At 35.4% G+C, this 17,596-nt stretch overlaps 1 protein-coding gene and 1 long non-coding RNA gene across 2 annotated transcripts; one reads left to right on the plus strand and one right to left on the minus strand.

Annotated features, from left to right (window-relative positions):
• Positions 1-3: 3 nt before the first annotated feature.
• golga5 (golgin A5) lies at positions 4-15,881 on the minus strand. The gene is given in 13 exon segments (NM_213411.2): positions 4-165; positions 270-333; positions 3,023-3,128; positions 3,254-3,476; positions 3,560-3,658; positions 4,905-5,033; positions 6,535-6,702; positions 6,789-6,992; positions 8,525-8,648; positions 8,750-8,969; positions 10,932-11,153; positions 13,171-13,824; positions 15,843-15,881. Coding segments are annotated over 12 exon segments (2,283 nt in total). The 5' UTR covers positions 13,814-13,824; positions 15,843-15,881; the 3' UTR covers positions 4-84.
• LOC147834240 (uncharacterized) lies at positions 3,734-6,979 on the plus strand. Its single transcript, XR_015506202.1, has 2 exons — positions 3,734-6,131; positions 6,204-6,979. It is a non-coding gene; the product is annotated as an uncharacterized LOC147834240 (long non-coding RNA).
• Positions 15,882-17,596: the final 1,715 nt, after the last annotated feature.

Genomic DNA, 17,596 nt, shown 5'->3' on the forward strand with positions numbered 1-17,596 from the left:
CTGTACAGCAGCCTGAAGTATCACCTTTATTAACTTTTACTGATCACAACAGGTTCTTAGTTGTTAATACAGATTGGAAGTCCTTCATCTTCCATCAGGATGACTGTGGTGCATCTCTGGTGTGTACGTCAAAAGGACAATCATCACCCAAAGGTGTAGAAGTGCCTGAAAAGAAGAGCACACGCTCGATAGATGAATACAAACAAATGGAAGAACGTGACATCTTACTTAAATATTAACTGTCAAGTATTCCTGTGTTGTAAACTCACCATATAAATAATAACAAATACCCTGGCCATGGGGTAACGTCTTAGAAAGATTCCTAGACGTATACTGGAGGCAAAAGAGAAAGGAAGATTTTAATTACAATTGTGATGCTGTAAAATACATCTAGAAATAAAGTCACTGTTTTTATCCTCCAAAACATGCAGTGACTTACTATCTAAAGCAACTTGTGTGTATTTATATAATGTTTTGGTCTGTGCTGCATGTAATTCAGTCAAAAACAATCTCAGTTTTCCTGGGGGCTCTATCTACTGGACATTATTAGTTCGGAATATACCACAGCCAAAATAAACAGTGCCAGTAAAAAAAAATAAAAAATAAAAAATAAAAAAATAAAAAAATAAATAAAAAACTGTACAACTATGGTTAAATATGAGAGAGGCTGTATCAGTTCTGTTTCAATCCTGATTTTGTACTTATTATTACAATATTACTCTTTATTTTATTTGACACTTTTTGTTGGGTGGATTTCGGACTTGGTTCAAAGTCAAAATGTTCAATAAAAAAAAAAGAATAAAAAAAAAAACTATCACAGTTTGTTCTCTGTGTTGCCATGTCCACTTATAATCATCCTTCAGGTTGCCATTTAGGTTTTACTCATAAATCAATCAAGTTTATTGAAGTTATTAGAGTGTGCAGGTAGGGAATAATATATTATTGCTTTCAGTGCCACAAATTTTCATCTGTCAGATTAACGTTAAAAATAAAATACATACTGACTTTCTGAACTTTCTCTTCATTAAAGAATGTTTTTACAAAATATTAAGCACCACAGCTGCTTTTAACATTGCTAGTAATAAAAAATATTTATTGAACACTAAACTACATATTAGAATATCTTCATAAGGATCATGTGACATTGCAGACCAGTGTAATGTACACCACCGGTCAAAAGTTTGGGGTTCGTACGATTTTTAAATGTTTTAAAATAAGCTTCTCCTGCTCACCAAGGCTGCATTTATTTCATCACCAATTGTAAAATTGTGAAACGTTATTGTGCTATAAGATAACTGTTCAAAAGTAGTTTATAATTTAATTTAATTATTTATTCCAGTGATTTTAAATATGAATTTTCAGCTTTATTACTCCAGTCTTCACATGATCCTTCAGAAATCACTCTAATATTTATTATTATTATTATTATTGTTGTTGTTGTTATTATTATTATTATTATTATTAATGGTAATAGTAATAAAAGCAATAAAGACTGGAGTAATAATCTCATTTGAAACTACATACAATAAGAAAAGCATTTATTTAAAATGTTAATAAATATTTAACAATTTAACATTTTTTGCCGCCTTAATGAACAGAATGGAAAAAAATGAAAAAAAAAAAAAAAAAAACACTGACCCTAAATTTTTTTAACATATATTATTATGTTCATTTAAAAAAAAAAGTTTTGCATTAATTATTTTTTTCCATTATTTTTATTCTATTTTGGTCAAATAAATGCAGCCCCAGTAACCATAAGACACATTTAAAAAACTGCATATTTTGAACAGTGGCATAATAATACATATTGTTTATTTATTTCAGGTTGCTATTTAGGTTTACTCATAAATCAATCAAGTTTATTGGAGTTATTAGAGTGTGCAGCAGAGATGGTGAAAATACACAAATCCTTTACTCGAATGGAAGTACATGTTTAAAAGGACTCTGGTAAAAGGTGAAGTACTGATTACACTTTTGTACTCAAGTAAAAGTAAAGAAGTACGGCCTCAAAAATTATCTCTTTTTTTCACATGATAAATTCAGGATCTTTTGCATTATATTTTTATTCATGAATCGCCCAGTATAGTTATTTTTGTTGTTGTAAAATATTTGTTAAAAAATCTATTTAAAAAACACTATAAAACAGCATAAATATTAGGAGATATGAACTCATTGGAAATAATGGAAATAAATCTCAATGCATAAAGTTCTTATAAAGTATTTGATTGTTTTAATTCTAAATGTACAAATCTTTACAAAAAGCACTTTTTTTCAGGGAAATAAATTGTAAGAGCAGAGGAATTCTTTGCAGTATGAAGAAGTGGACAAAAGACTGTTAACCTTAAGCACTTGCATGGCATATTTTTGAGCTGGAACGTGTCTCTCTTGATTATCTGTGATCTGATTGAGCAAAATGTGTCTTAGTACTGTGTAAACTGAGCAGCATTATGTTAAATCCGTCTTCTCCCTCTGTCTCATCTGCGTAGTCATCCTTGCCTTTCTCATAGTAATCTTCATAAGCTAGCCTACATAGGGTGCGTTATAGCCTTGGTTGAAAAAGCCATGCAAAGCAAAGCAATGACGAAAATAGACTGACTGCATCAAAATGGCGCTCAAATTGCGCAGACAAGAAATAATATAGATCGCACCATCAAACACATGGAAACGAAAGTAATGAGTCGGATTTAAAAATGTAATAAGTAAAAAGTACAGATATTTGTGTAAAAATGTAAGGAGTAAAAATTAAAAGTAAAAAAAAAATCAATAGTGGAGTAAAGTACTGATGCCAGAAAAATCTACTCAAGTATTGCCATCTCTGGTGTGCAGGTAGTGATTTACCCAAGATTATTATGAGCTTGTTCTTATTCACTGCTGTTTTTTCCTCAAGCAAATTCATTGAAGCTCATACCACTTTTCTCGTAATTGCTTGCCATTTATTATTTTATTTTTCATGCCACTAACAACTTGCTATTTAAATCGGCACAAAAATTAATACATTTTAAGCATCTTGGACGTTGGTTACCTGAAGCGGTCGATGGTGCTGGCTGCCTTGCGAACCTTCCCATACACCCCTGTAACCGGGCCATCCCCATCACTAAACAATATTGGTGTGTTCCTCTGCCTAGCACCTGTACATAAAAACAGTCAATCAATCATATTTGGCCACCAAATCTTTATTATTCAATTCAATCAAGCTTGAGTTGAGACACAGCATTGGTTTAAAAAGATAAATCCCATCATGCAGTGCACAGACCTGGTCCCTCCATGGCCGCCATGTTAATGTGCGACGCGCTGTTCTGTCCACCCTGCAGGCTCTTCAGCTGCTGCTCTAGCCTCTCCAGCTGAAAAACCAGTGAGTTTTTCTCCGTGCCCAGAGCCTCCAACATGGTCTGCTTCTGAATCAGAGTCTCCGTCAGCTGGTGCAGACGACCCTCCAGCTCCGCCTGACTGCTGTTGCTCAGAGCCTTATTGGTCAGCTATCAGAGGAAGTGTAAAATGATTATAAATCTTCAGAAAATTTGGAGTAGGTGCACACTCATGTATGTGGTTGTTTGCGTACCTGATTTCTAAGCTTCTGGATCTCATCTTCTCTGTCTTTGACGCGACCCTGAAGGGTAATTTTAGTGCGGTGATGCTCTTCCTCAATGTACTGCAGTTCCTGGAGAATTCAAAGCATTTAGTCTTTTCTTAGACTTCTGTATACATTTTTTTTTTGTTTTGTTTTAGTCTGTTTCTAGGTTTGTTCTTGTGCCAAAATTGAATCTAACCCCAATTTCAAGTGATCTTTAAATTTAGAGCGTGTTTATGATTAAAACTGATCACATTTATTGACTATGAAAACATTTAGATATTAAATTATTTCAGACATGCTATACGTTCAGTTATTTTTTCCATAGTGGCCCATTTGTTGTTATTAGTTATGAGTTTACATGAGTCATGAGAATTTACATGTCTGCGCTACTTGGGCTTGCCAGCTTGATTCTTAGGCCTTGTTTACACTAATACGTTTTAGTTTTAAAACTGCATTTTAGAATGAAAACGATCCACATCCACACTGGCGTCTTAATATTAAAATGAAAATTGACAGTTCCTTATATCATGTTTTAATTTTATTGTTAAGAAAGTGAAACAATGTAGCCAGGGTAATGTGAAATAAAGTAGCCTACACTGTTCCCTTTGAAGATTTACCCAACCTGTCCTCGTGAGTTTGTTTTCCATATCAATGTTGTGAAGTCTGAAATTAGAAGAAAAGGATGCAAGACTAAACTTTGGGTATGCTACTTAATATTAAGGGGAAAAGCCCCAATCAGATGGGCGAACGTCTGCAGCCGCCCCTTCTTTTTCAGATGTCTCTGTTTTCCCTCCCATACAAACTGAGATGGAGCAGCAGCGATTTAAAATGAAAACGACATATTCAGCGTTTTCAAAATGCTCAGTTTTCGGCGATCGAAAACTCTGGCTTAGTGTGGACAGAAGGCGTAACCATAACAAAACTTACTATGAATATTCGGTCAGAAATAGCATGCAAGACAAGTATGACTTCAAAACAACATTAGTACTGGTTAATTGACTGTGAACAATGTTGTACTTTGATAGTCTTTGGCTGCTAATATAATTTCCTGATTTAGAATTTGCAGAGAAGCCTTTTTTGAAATTATAATATTAAGGAGAACGTCTTAATGTGCGAACCTAAAACAAACTTTAGTCAGACATTTGCAGGCAACTGGCAAGTAAGCCACCTACTGCTTGCTCTTTGAAAGAAAAGGTACCTTGAATGTTCTTACATCTTGCATCTCAACATTTATCAACAATCAGTTTTTATTAAAAACTGAAATGTAGCAATGCACATTATACTGTCCGTCTCTGAAAACCTGTGTGCTTTCATCTCTCTCGCAATGACGTACCTGTTTGGATCTCTCCAGTTCTGCCTCTATTTCCTGTTTGGCTCTGATCTGCTGTGCGTGTTGTTCCTGTACCTCTGCCAGCTGTTCTCTCCAGCTCTCGTTCTCAGTGAGCGCTTGGGTTTCCAGATCCTAAAATCCAAATTTGCAATTGAAGTAAATAAAATGGAGGATTTTAATCTGAGGATTTTTTTACATTAAACAAATGCATCACAAATGTTTAGTTGTGCTAATTTACATTAGATTAACTAAAGCATACATTTCTATAATGTATAAATTATTGTAATCTATACCTTTATAATGACCATTATTGATTATTAAAACATAAGTAAATAAAATGGAGGATTTTAATCTGAGGATTTTTTTACATTAAACAAAATGTATCACAAATGTTTAGTTTTGCTATTTATTTTATTAGATGACCTAATGCATGTTTTCTAACTACATTTTTGCTGTTTTATGTTTTTCCTCAAAGCAACAGACCATGAAGACATTTAAAAAAAGATAGTTCACCCGAAAAATAAACCTTTTATATATAAAATAACACTTTATAATAACTACACACTAAGAATCAACTATTAAGCATTGGCAAATACTGAATTCCTGATCTGTTAAGCATTAACTCTACATTAATAAACGTTAGTAAGCAGTTTATAACTGCAGTTACAAATGCTGTATTCTTGACTAACAACCAAATTTATAATGTGCTTAATAATCGTATGTTCATACTTTGTAAATGATTTATTTTTCATTACTATACTGAATATTGCATTATTTACAAATCAGTTATTTAAAAATAGTTGGTGGTTTTCAAAGATCAAGTAAATGACTAATAAACTATTTAAATGAACATTTAATGATTTCAAACCACACTGAACTGAGCTAAACTAAACTGAACTTAATCACTAAAAACTGAACTACCCTGATCCAGTTACTATGACCATTTATGTGAAGCTGCTTTGACACAATCTACATTGTAAAATCGCTATACAAATAAAGCTGAATTGAATTAAATTTATAAATGGTTTGTAAATAATGTAATACTTAGTTTAGTATTAAAAAAATAAATTACTCACAGAGTATTATTAAGCACATTATAAATGTGCTTATAAATCAAGAATACAGCATTTGTAGCAGCAGTTAATAACTGCTTACGTTTTTAATGTAGAGTTAATATTTAACAAATTATGAATATGCCATTTGCTAATGTTTAGTGTGTAGTTATTATAAGTGTATAGTTATTATAGTATATAGTTATTGTAGTTATTAGTTATTGTAGTGTAGTTATTATAAGTATATAAGTGTTACCCACTTCGGTCCTCATTTACTTATCCTCCACTTGTTTGAAACCTGCTTGAGCTACTTTCCTCTTTTGAACACAAAGGAAGATACAATGTAGAGGGAAAACAAGCCATTGACTTCCATAGAATTTTGTTTTCTACTATAGATGATGTCAATGGCTGCTGGTTTTCAACATTCTTCAAAATCTTGTTTTGTGTTCAAGAAATTAAGTAAATTTCAGTAAATTTAGGTGAACACAAAAAAAACAAAGATACGTATTGAATATAATCAAAAGGCTGAGAGAGTTGTGTATTTAGGATTTTTTAATATAAACGTCTGCATCAGTTTGTACCTGTATCTCTGTCCGCAAGCTCTGTATTTGTGCCTGTAGCTTCTGAATCTCTTCTCTTTGTAGCTCTTTTTCATGACGCAGCTCTTCAAGTTCAACCCCAGCGCCAGCTCCCTCCAGCACCTCTAGACCTGAGCCCTCCTTCAAACTGTTGATCAGCTTCTCCTTAGACTGCAGAAAACCCACAAAACCCATGAGCCTTCGATTACTTGGGGTGGAAAATAGGTTACATAGAGTAAAGATAAAGAGAACGACACCTGTAATATGCGCGAGGCTTTGTTTTTGTAGTCCTGGAGCTCTTGTCTGGTGTACTCTGCAGCAGATCGGGAGCTTTTGGCCTGTTGCTGAAGATCCTCAGCTCTCTGTTTCTCTTCAGTTAACCGGCGCTCGGCATTTGTTAAAGACTCTGCCAGCGTCTGACGCTCGGCCTCCACTTTCGCAAGTCGTGCCGCAAACTCACTCTGTAAGAACATGTCAAGTCACTAAGATTCAAAATTGTTATCTCTTTATTCGAAAGATATTTGATGTCGAAACATAATCCCCCTTAAGCCCCCTTAGCTCAGTTTGTTTGGGTTTATGTGAAAACCTCAATCCTGCTGGGATCCGTGCCCAAACAATCTCATTCAGATGATCTTGGCTTGATTGAAACAAACTCTACAGCTGTTCAGTTGTAGTAAGAAAGCAATCTGATCCAATGAACTAACCAACCAGACTACATCACAGTGTATTATGACATTGTTTCCCAGCCCTGTCCTTGGAGGCACACCAACAGTACATATTTTGGATGTCTCCTTTATCTGACCCGTTAACTTCAGGTTTTGGAGTCTCTTCTAATGTTCTGATGAGTTGATTTAGGTGTTTGATAAGAGAGAGGTTAAAAATGTGTACTGTTGGTGTGCCTTCAGGAACAAGGTTGGGAAATATTGTATTTTGGATACGTAATAGGCATATATATGGCTATAAAAAGAGAGAATGACGAGTAGAGATATCATTCCTACCGGTAAAAGTGTGTTTTATGTCGAATATGAAAGTGAAAGCAACCCGTCTAATATATAATATCAATAACATTTTGGTTAACTTGACTTCTGATATAGAATCGATATATATTTTACAACCCTAGATAACTGAAATGAGGCTATGCTAAAGAAATTCTTACCTGTGGTTTATATTTCTTAATGACTATCTCTGTGGGTGTCACCATTCAAAATTAAAAGTGCACCTTTTCGCTTATGTCTCATTACTCATGAATAAATTTAAATAACAACGTATGACAGGGAATTCCGGGAAAATAAACCAAACTCTGACCAATGTGAGGAGAGTTCAGATATTGGGACGGGACTTGTTTTAACACTTTTAGTCTGTTTAGAAACTTCGCAGTGTAAAAGCGAAAGGCACCATGTATAAAAAGCAACATTGTAATAATGGGGTATATGCCGAGCTAATGTGTTTCCCATACTAATACACTTCCGGTGACCTGTTATTGTGAATTTTTTCCATTTTATAAGGTTCCTTTTACAGCATCGATGTTGTAATGTATTTAAATACAATCAGTTAAACAGACTTTGGCATTCATTTAGTTGCTCGAGCTTAAAACCAGACAAAAAGACGTTTGCTTGCACGCGCTCGTCAGAATCGGTAGGTGAGCGCAGAAGCTCCATTGAATATACTGGGGTAAAATAAATGCTCATATTATAAAGACATGGAGGGGAACATGTAATTTAATGCAGTGCTTCTTGTACAATCTGAGACCCACTTTATATCGGATATCACTCAGCCAGTGGAGATCGCTGACTTTTAAAGAAAACAGACCTTAAACGCGCCGATTTTGCATTGACATACAATTCGCCGGAAACGATTAACCCAGGTTACTGGCAAATTAAAAGTCCTATTAACATGCTTCGGCATATACCCTATTTTAATCCCCATTTCGGAACAAAACAATCGATCTGTAGGTGTGAAAGCATCCTGAGAGTCTATGGCCCTAATTAGTCACCTGTATCTGTCTGTAGCTCTCCTGTTCTCTCTTCACTGCAGCCTCTGCGTCTCTTAACCTATCCTGTAGTGTCTGTACAGCCTGCGAGTGAAGACTGCTGCCCTCACTGTGGTCCTGAAGAATCCTAAAACACACAATTTTCATTCATAGATAATATTGATTAATTTTAGAAGGTCAACTAAAGCTGGATTGCCTTTCTGCTCTTGAGATGTCAAAAAGACCCACCTGACTCTCTCGTTCTGTGCTTCTTCAAGAGCAGAACTTCGGGCCTTCAGTAACTGATCTGCTTCGTCCAGTCGCACTTTCAAGACCGCCAACTGACCGTCTTTTGCTGACAAGGCTTCTGTGAGGTCATCGACCTGTGAGCTAAGTTCTCGAACCGTGCGATCAACCCGAGACTGGTCCGAATTCCACTTGTCAGCACGAGCTCTGCCGAGATTCACCTCTAAAAAGGAGAAGCAATGATGTATTAATTGGAGTGTTGTTGGTAATGAAAACTAGAACAATTAAAATAGCTGTCATTAACTGAAATTGCCAGCAGCTAGCTCTCTGCAACTCTTACATGGTCGCCCACTGAAGCTAAGCAGTACCTGGATGGTAGACCACATGGAAGAGCTTGGTTGCTGCTGGAAGTGGTGTTAGTGAGGCTCAACCTGTGGTCTGTGTGGGTCCTAACGCACCAGTATAGTAAAGGGGACTCTATATATTCCTCAGTGAGGGCCGACTTTTGGATGAGATGTTAAACTGAGATCCTGAGTCTGTGGTTGTTTAAAATCCCGGACGTCCTTCGAAAAGAGAAGTGGTTTAACCCTGGCATCCTGTAGTATGGTTCAGCATGGGTCACTCTAATCAGGCTTGTGTTTCCACTGACAATAGTACCCTGTTGTTTACATAGCTGGAGTCTTTTGCACACCTAAGTTCTTGCTTCTTGACATGTGGCTGTTTGTCATAAGAGGACAAGATTTTTGATCATGGTTCATTGCTGTGAGCCATCTTTGCATAACAGAGTCATATTTTAGCTCTGTATTTGAAAATAGTGCTTCCTGTGTTGCCGTTTCTCATATCTTGTTTGCACGCAAAAGTGACAGTTCTCTGTAAACCAATAGCATTCAGCAGTGAGTCTAGCTCCACCTTTTAGTACCCTACTGTTTAGCTATTCTGCTACTGCTGACAGTGGAAACAGAACAGTACTTAATCTTAGCACTCATTGGAAACAAGTCGAAGTTGAAATGAATACCTTTACCATACCTTTTGGCTTTGTCCAGAGTTTAGACATCAATCTTTAAATCAATCTCTGATATTTTTCTTCTAAAAATTAAGCAGTGGCACTGTTTGGACTCAATCCTACAAGTGTATCGCAGTCATCTTTGCAGTCAAATGTTTTAGCCTTTTACTTAATTATTGCTAAAAGAATTATATTATTGAACTGGAAAAACCCGTCTCCGCCCAACTACTTTCATTCGATGTATGACCTGTTGCCGTTCATTAATATAGAGAAAATTAGATATACAATTAATAGTAAAACAGAGGATTTCTATACTGCTTGGCAACCTTTTCTGTTGTATTTAAAAAAAAAAAATCTTTATATATATGCCGTCTTGCATATAACCCTGTCTGTATCTGTTTTTTTTTTCCTCCTTTTTTCTTCTTGCTTTGGATTTTTGAATGATACAAACTCTCTAAGAGTGTGTTAGGAAAAGAAATTGTCTGATATCTAACATTTAACGGTAATGACTTACTTGGGTGTCATTTGTTAATTTATTATTATTATTATTATATGTGTATGTGTGTTTTTTTGTTATTGTTTGATTTGTTCGTTTTCTTTTTTTGTTGTTGTTGTTGTTGTTTACTTTATTTTTATCTGAATATGGTTCAGAGAGTAAGGGAACCGCCCCCAACCGACACCCCCCTTCCCCCACAGAAAATTTCTGACAATTGACCTAACATGTTATCAGTATGAGACATGAGAACACACTCCAAAAAAGAGCTACATAAAATAATGGATTTGATGATTCAATAGTACTGGTGTGTCCCACTTAGTGTTTCTATTTAAAGGGAGAGTTCACCAAAAATTAAATCAAATTTCCTCACATGGTACTAAATTTACATGAATTTCTTTCTTCTGTTGAACAAAAAACAAGATAATCTGAAGGATGTTGGAAAAAACGCAGCCAGTGACATCCATAGTAGGAACAAAAAATACTACGAAAGTCAACACAAGAAAAAAAAAACTTTCAAACAGGTTTGAAACAAATGAATAAATGAATAACTTTTTATTTTTGGGTGAACTATACCTTTAAGATGGAAATGGCGATGGGTGATGGGATCACAAAGAAAGTGTGTTAATACTAGGTGGAAACAGGGTTACTACTTCACAGCATACATGTCAAAAACCACTCTGGCCCACCTTCCTGCATGTCTTTGGCTCTTTGGATTAGCGAGGCCATCTCCTGGTTGAGAGAGGAGACTTCATTACGCAGAAGCTGGTTTTCGAGACGAAGGTTGGAGATCACATGCTCTTGGCCTTGCTGCTGCTGCTGCTGTTGAAGATCTTGAGATTGAATTTCCAGCACTGGCTGAGGATCTGCGAGATCATCCAGTCCTGCAGTCAAACTCTCTGGAACATCAGCTGGAAAAAAGATAAAGAGTGAGAGAGTTCAAAGAGGAAGAACTCCACAAGATCCAGGTCTACATTTAATTACACTACATTATTATCTGTAAAAGATTTAAAAATCCACTTTGTACTTAATTTTTTGTGTGTGTTTTCATTTTAAAGGTCCTGTTAAAGTAAAACACATTTTTTAGAAGTCAGAATCAGTATGCTAGTTTTACGAATATCAACTCTATAAGCCTATAACAGTCACAATCTAACAATCTCATATATCAGTATTAAACTTTTTTTAGCCTAAAATATTATAAGCCAGTGTGCTCCAAATGACAAAATTTGCATTTAGAAGATATAAACATCCAAAGATTGAAGTGTCACTTTCAGTGGTGTAAAATAACAAATTACAAATATTCAAACTACTGTAATTTTTAGCGCTGTATCTGTACTTTTACTCCACTGATTTCCTTCAACCTGCAGCCACTACTTTATTTTTTCTTGTCTTTGAGGATTAGAAAAATCAGTCCTGCGATTCAGTCCTGTCCTGTCACACATAAAGGTAAATCACATCAAAATGAAATATTATTATTATACGATTTAGAATTGCAAAAAACTGTTTGGAAACATTAAAAGTGTCAAGGAAGATTTCCAAAATCTTTACGCGCATTGACCCAAAGCCTGTTTAGATGCATAGCCTTAAACACCCAGCAGGAAAAAAACATCAACATGACTTGAGATTGACATTGTACCCCAACATCATGGGGACAATGCATTTTGTTTGGAAATGAAAATCTGGTTGACGTCAGAACTCAACGTCAAGCCAACGTCAATGTCCAATGTGTAACCTAAAATCAACCAAAAATCAATATCTAATGATGTTATAACTTGACGTTGGGTGGGTGTTATGCATCAGCTTTTTATAGAGTAATACTCACTACCCGAGTACTTTTGAAAGGTCTACTTTTTACTTTGAGTAATATTTACAAGAGATACTTTTAAGTAATAGTACTAGAGTAGGATTTTTCAGTACTCTCTCCACCACTGGTCACATCCACCTAAATCAGTGGTGTCAAAATCAATTCCTGGAGGGCCCTGCAAAGGTTAGCTCCAGCCCTGCTTCAACACAGCTATCTGTAGGTATCAAACAAGCCTAAAGTACTCAATTAGTTTGATCAGGTGTGTTTAATTAGGGTTGGAACTAAACTGTGCAGAGCTGCAGTCCTCCAGGAACTGGCTTTGACACCTGTGACCGAAATGGATCAACAATTATTTTCATGTCACTTCATACTTCATTTCTTATCAAATCCTGACCAATGAAATGATCTCTAGTATTTGATATGCCCCACCCCCTTCAAGACGCTTCTCATTTGCGCTTGAGCTCGACTACTCTCACTGGCAGAGCCGAGATAAAAACTAAATGCTATTGGCTGTTTGTTTAAAAGAGAAGGAGCTGCCCTTTCTTCATGTCTCAGTTAAGATGACATTAAAGCACTTCACACGACCTATTACATATTTCTACAAAATAGTTCAAATCCCTTGCTATTTACACTGTATTTATCCCACGGTTATTGTACTTTTATACACCCCTAATTTTAAAATTAGCAACCATTACTACATGCGAAGCATCTACAGCAGGGGTATCAAACTCAGATCCTGGAGGGCCGCAGCTCTGCACAGTTTAGTTCCAATCCTGCTTCAACACACTTACCAGAAGGTTTTAAACAAGCCTGAAGGACTCAATTATTTTGATCAGGTGTGTTTAATTAGTGTTGGAACTAAACTGTGCAGAGCTCTGGCCCTCCAGGATATGAGTTAGACATTTGTGATCTACAGCACCTTGTTCCTCATAAAAACACAGCACGTTGCATATAATTCATTCATTTAATATCTTGAGAGGAATAATACAAAATCTAAATTTTTCTGTTAAACTTGTCGCCACATTGCCTCTCTGTAACAGCCAAAGAGGAGCGTACAACAAAAATTGTGACCATCATAACAAATGATTAACCAAAAACTCAAAGGACATGATGTATCTTTGTACCTTGGCTTTGGTCGCGAGTGGAGCTGTCCTCGGTTTTAACGCTGTGCGAGCTGTTGGAGAGAGAGCCGAGGCTAGAGTTTCTGGACAGACCCTGTGTGGACGACGGGGTCGGAGTGACCGATGGGCCTGTGTGCAGATCACTGGCCAAAGAGACAGTGGGCATCTGGCTCTGTGCTGACACCCCTGTAGGGCGAAAAGCTTTCGACACGGTTTCTCTCCTGACTTCCTTTTTCTCGCTCTGTGGTGGATCTGAACTGTTTAAGAAGTCAAAAAGCAAATCGTCGTTCACTTCACTCTTTCTAGGCCTCACAAAATTGGATGACGCCTTGCTGCTGGAACCCAAAGGTGTGGTGCTGGAAACGTTTGCTGTTCCAGCCAAAACCGTAGCTTTGGATTTCTTTATGTTCCCAGCAGCTGCGGAGATGAATGTGGAAGTTCCTTGGGACGAGGCAGAGATGGAGTCTCGGTGCTGCTGGGTGGAGCTGTAAGCTGCAGCATTATACTGGGTTGAATCGGTAGCATCTGGGCTATTGTAGGACAGAGAGGACTTCTGATTGGGTTTTGTCAAAGCAGTGGCTGCACCCTGGTCCACTTTATTCAGGAAGTCCTCTGCCTTCCCGGCAAGATCAACAAACCAAGACATCCTGAGATCCTCTGGAATGGAAATCATGCATGATGAGATGTTTAAGAGATCTCGATGATAAAAATATGTGGAAAACAGAATTGAGACAGTGGCTTCTGACAATACACTGAAGTATAATTAAGCTGAATGATTGATGTACTAGCAAACAGTCTTCATAACAGTAATGTTGTAAATAATGTTCAGCTTCTCGCACAGACAGGTAGTTTCACTTGATAAGGCCTCAAGATATTATCAGGAACCACAAGTATTCCTCTTCATGCATGTTTTTTGACTCTCAAACGGACATTATAGAAATCACCAATAACCACAGTTTCAGTAACATACATCCAAAACAGTACATCCTGAAAGGCCTGAGGGTTGGTGAATTTAGCTAATTTTAATTTTTAGGAGTGCTAGCCCTTTAACAGGCAACTTAACTGCCTTGTTGACAATTTGTACATAGGTTATCAAAAAACAAAACCACAAAATTAGCTTAAAATTACGTCAGAAGCATAATTTAACCAAAGAAACTGGGATAAAAGTGTTACAGTGAAAGTTAAGGAGTTAAAGTGATTATGTGCCAACAATTATGTTTACAGTGCTCAGCATATACAAGTACACCGCTCACAAATCTATTGTATGAATTCATATCTTTAATAGGAAGCTATACAGTATTTGTGCTTATATATTATATTAGTCAGTACTGAAGCCAAATCTGGAGCTTATCTAACATAATAACTTAAGTTAACAGTTCAAAAACTAGTACACCCAAATTTATGTTATAGTAAAATATTAAATACAAATTTTAAAAAGAAGGAAAAATCAAGAGAAGCAAAAAAATTTAAAATAAAATTTTGTTGAAAATTTGTTGGTTGTATTTTTTTATTTAGCAATTTTTGCTTGAATTTAATTGTATTTTCTTTCAATTTCTAAATATGTTTGGTGGCTAAAATATTATTTTAATAAGTATATATGTTTAATAAACAAAGAGTTTAGATGCAAAAACCTCTAAATGCTGTCTAAAATTTTCTTCTAAAATGAGCATTTTATCAGGCTCATGAATGTAGAATCAGTAACATTACTTGTATGGCAAAGAGTAATTCCCTTGTTTAGATCTTTGAAGGAAAAAAACAAACAACATAAACAAAACAGGCTGAGAAAAATGTTAATTTTCAATGGAAATTTCAGATGGCACTAAAAGGCTTTTGCATCTGAACTCTTCAAATCTGTTTTACTGAGAAATGGATAAAAATATTTATTTTTAAAATGGGGTGTACTCAATTATGCTGAGCAATTTATATTGAGGTAAAGTTGGTTTCAGACGGTTCTTTTTTATGATATATAATTTCAGAAAAGTATTATTTGCAAATTATAAACAGAGAAATACTAACAGCAGCTATCAAAGTGCAACATTGTTCACGGTCAATTAAATAGTGCTAACTTTGTTTGGAAGTCATAATTAAATGTGATTTCAGACCAAATATTCAAATTAGCGTGGTAAACAGAATAGGGACTGTTAAAATGAACTAATGTGCAAATATTAAAACCAACTTCACCTCAGTATCGTTTATAACATCCTACTTTCCTGCATTCAACAACACTATGTGCTTAAAATATACAGAGCAATACAATGTTTGACTTGTACAGCGTAAACAGGAGCAGGAAAAATCCCTAACCCTCTGAATCCACATCCAGAGCTTTTAATCTCCTCTCATTTAAATCAATATCAGCTTCTATCATTCTAAAACGAGCTTATTATTGATCACGACAGCCATCAAATTATCCAAAAGAGAGCATTCAATCAATTGTCCAACTGTAGTTTTACATTTCCTTTCAGTTTTCCTAATGTTCCGTGAAACTAACATTTGTTTACATTTCGCGTTCAGTTAACATTGACAGCTGTCAGCTTTAAAACCCAATCCATTACATTTCCTTTGGCGTTGGAGTAAATTTCAGCTATTTTTTTGCATATTAAATCTCCAGAACACGATAACAACACAGTGTTGAGCTTTAAATGGCCAGATCCACGTCTTTGGCTAAATTATTTTACCTGTATGGGGCTCCGATCTCTCAGAATGCGTTAAATAAATCTTCCATATGCATTTTTTGGGAGAATATCAGGTGAAACTGTGTCTACGGGAATCTTGATCAATTATCGGTGACTGTTTATCCCGTTTCTCATTCTGATCCAGACCGACGTGGACCAGGAACTACATAAAGGACCCATAACAACAGTGCGCCCTGCACATTGCCTGATTGGAAAATATGTGGAAGACGCTGAATGTCGTAGCATTGCCTGATTGTAATAGTGCCTTTTCTGAAGTCCTAGTAGTCCTTCCTAGCATAGGTAAATATCTATGAAATATAATATAATATAATACAATATACTATAATATTTATTAATTCATTTTTTTCGGCTTAGTTGTGTGTGTGTGTGTGTGTGTGTGTGTGTGTGTATATATATATATATATATATATATATATATATATATATATATATATATATATATATATATATATATATATATATATATATATATATACAATTTTTTTAACGTTTTATAATAAACTTCCCACAATAATAATAAAAAACAATCACATTTATACCACAATAGAGTTCAATGCATTGTCTTCTATCCATCAAGTAACAGTATTTACATTTTACTACAGGACTGGGTCGATAAATGATATTATATCGAATAGCGATAAAATTTGTCATTAACAACAAGCTCTAGACTTTTTTTTTTTACTCTATATTGATCTAAGAGCCAATCACAAAGCAGAAATGTGCAACAATGGGAATCTAAAAGTGTGCTGATATCGAATTTTTAGCTATCGAGATGTAGAGATTCGAGATGTATCGAATTTTTGCAATGTATCAAATTCGATACATCAGAGATGTATCAAATTTTCAGCTACCGAACATTTATAGGCCAAAAATATGGTATGCCATTTAATGGACCCTCTAAGTTTGGTGGCTTCAGTCATTGTTGGGGGCTTTTAATCTGGAAGCATTAATAACATATATTAGAGTACATACGTTATCATTCAATATGGAAAATGATTATTGAGATTGCATCTTTGCCATATTGCCCAGCCTGAATTTTAAAATGTTTACAAAATCTGATTCATTTAAAGAAACATTTAATTTCAGTTTATAGCTTAACAATTAAACAAACAAACGGTTATGTAAATTAGAACTGACCATCTCTGTTAAATGCAATCGCCCCAACCTTTCCCATTATTTCCTATCCTCTTCTCAGATAGGACGGCCGGCAAAATCAAAGGTTACCATGGGCCACCTTTTTTCTTGCAGGCGCTAGTTTGGGCCTCTTTGCCCTAAAGAAAGCAAACATTTTAAATGGAAAGCATGCTTACAATATTGTTTTGGTTATAAATATGAGGTGGAAAGAATACAGTTGAAGTCAAGAATTATTAACCCCATGAAGTATTAGCCCCCCTGTTTATTTTTTCCACAATTTCTGTTTAACGGAGAGAAGATTTTTTCTAAACACATTTCTAAACATAAAAGTTTTCATAACTCATTTCTCATAACTGATTTATTTTATCTTTGCCATGATGACAGTAAATAATATTTTACCAGATATTTTTCAAGACCCCTCTATACAGCTTAAAGTGACATTTAAAGGCTTAACTAGGTTTATTAGATTAACTAGGCAGTTTAGGGTAATTAGGCAAGTTATTGTATAACGATGGTTTGTTCTGTAGACTATCGAAAAAAATATAGCTTAAAGTGGCTAATAATATTCACCTTAAAATGGTTTTTAAAAAATTCAAACTGTT

This window comes from Danio rerio, chromosome 13 (assembly GCF_052040795.2).
Source record: "Danio rerio strain M-AB ecotype USA chromosome 13, GRCz13ab, whole genome shotgun sequence".
NCBI lineage: Eukaryota > Metazoa > Chordata > Actinopteri > Cypriniformes > Danionidae > Danio > Danio rerio.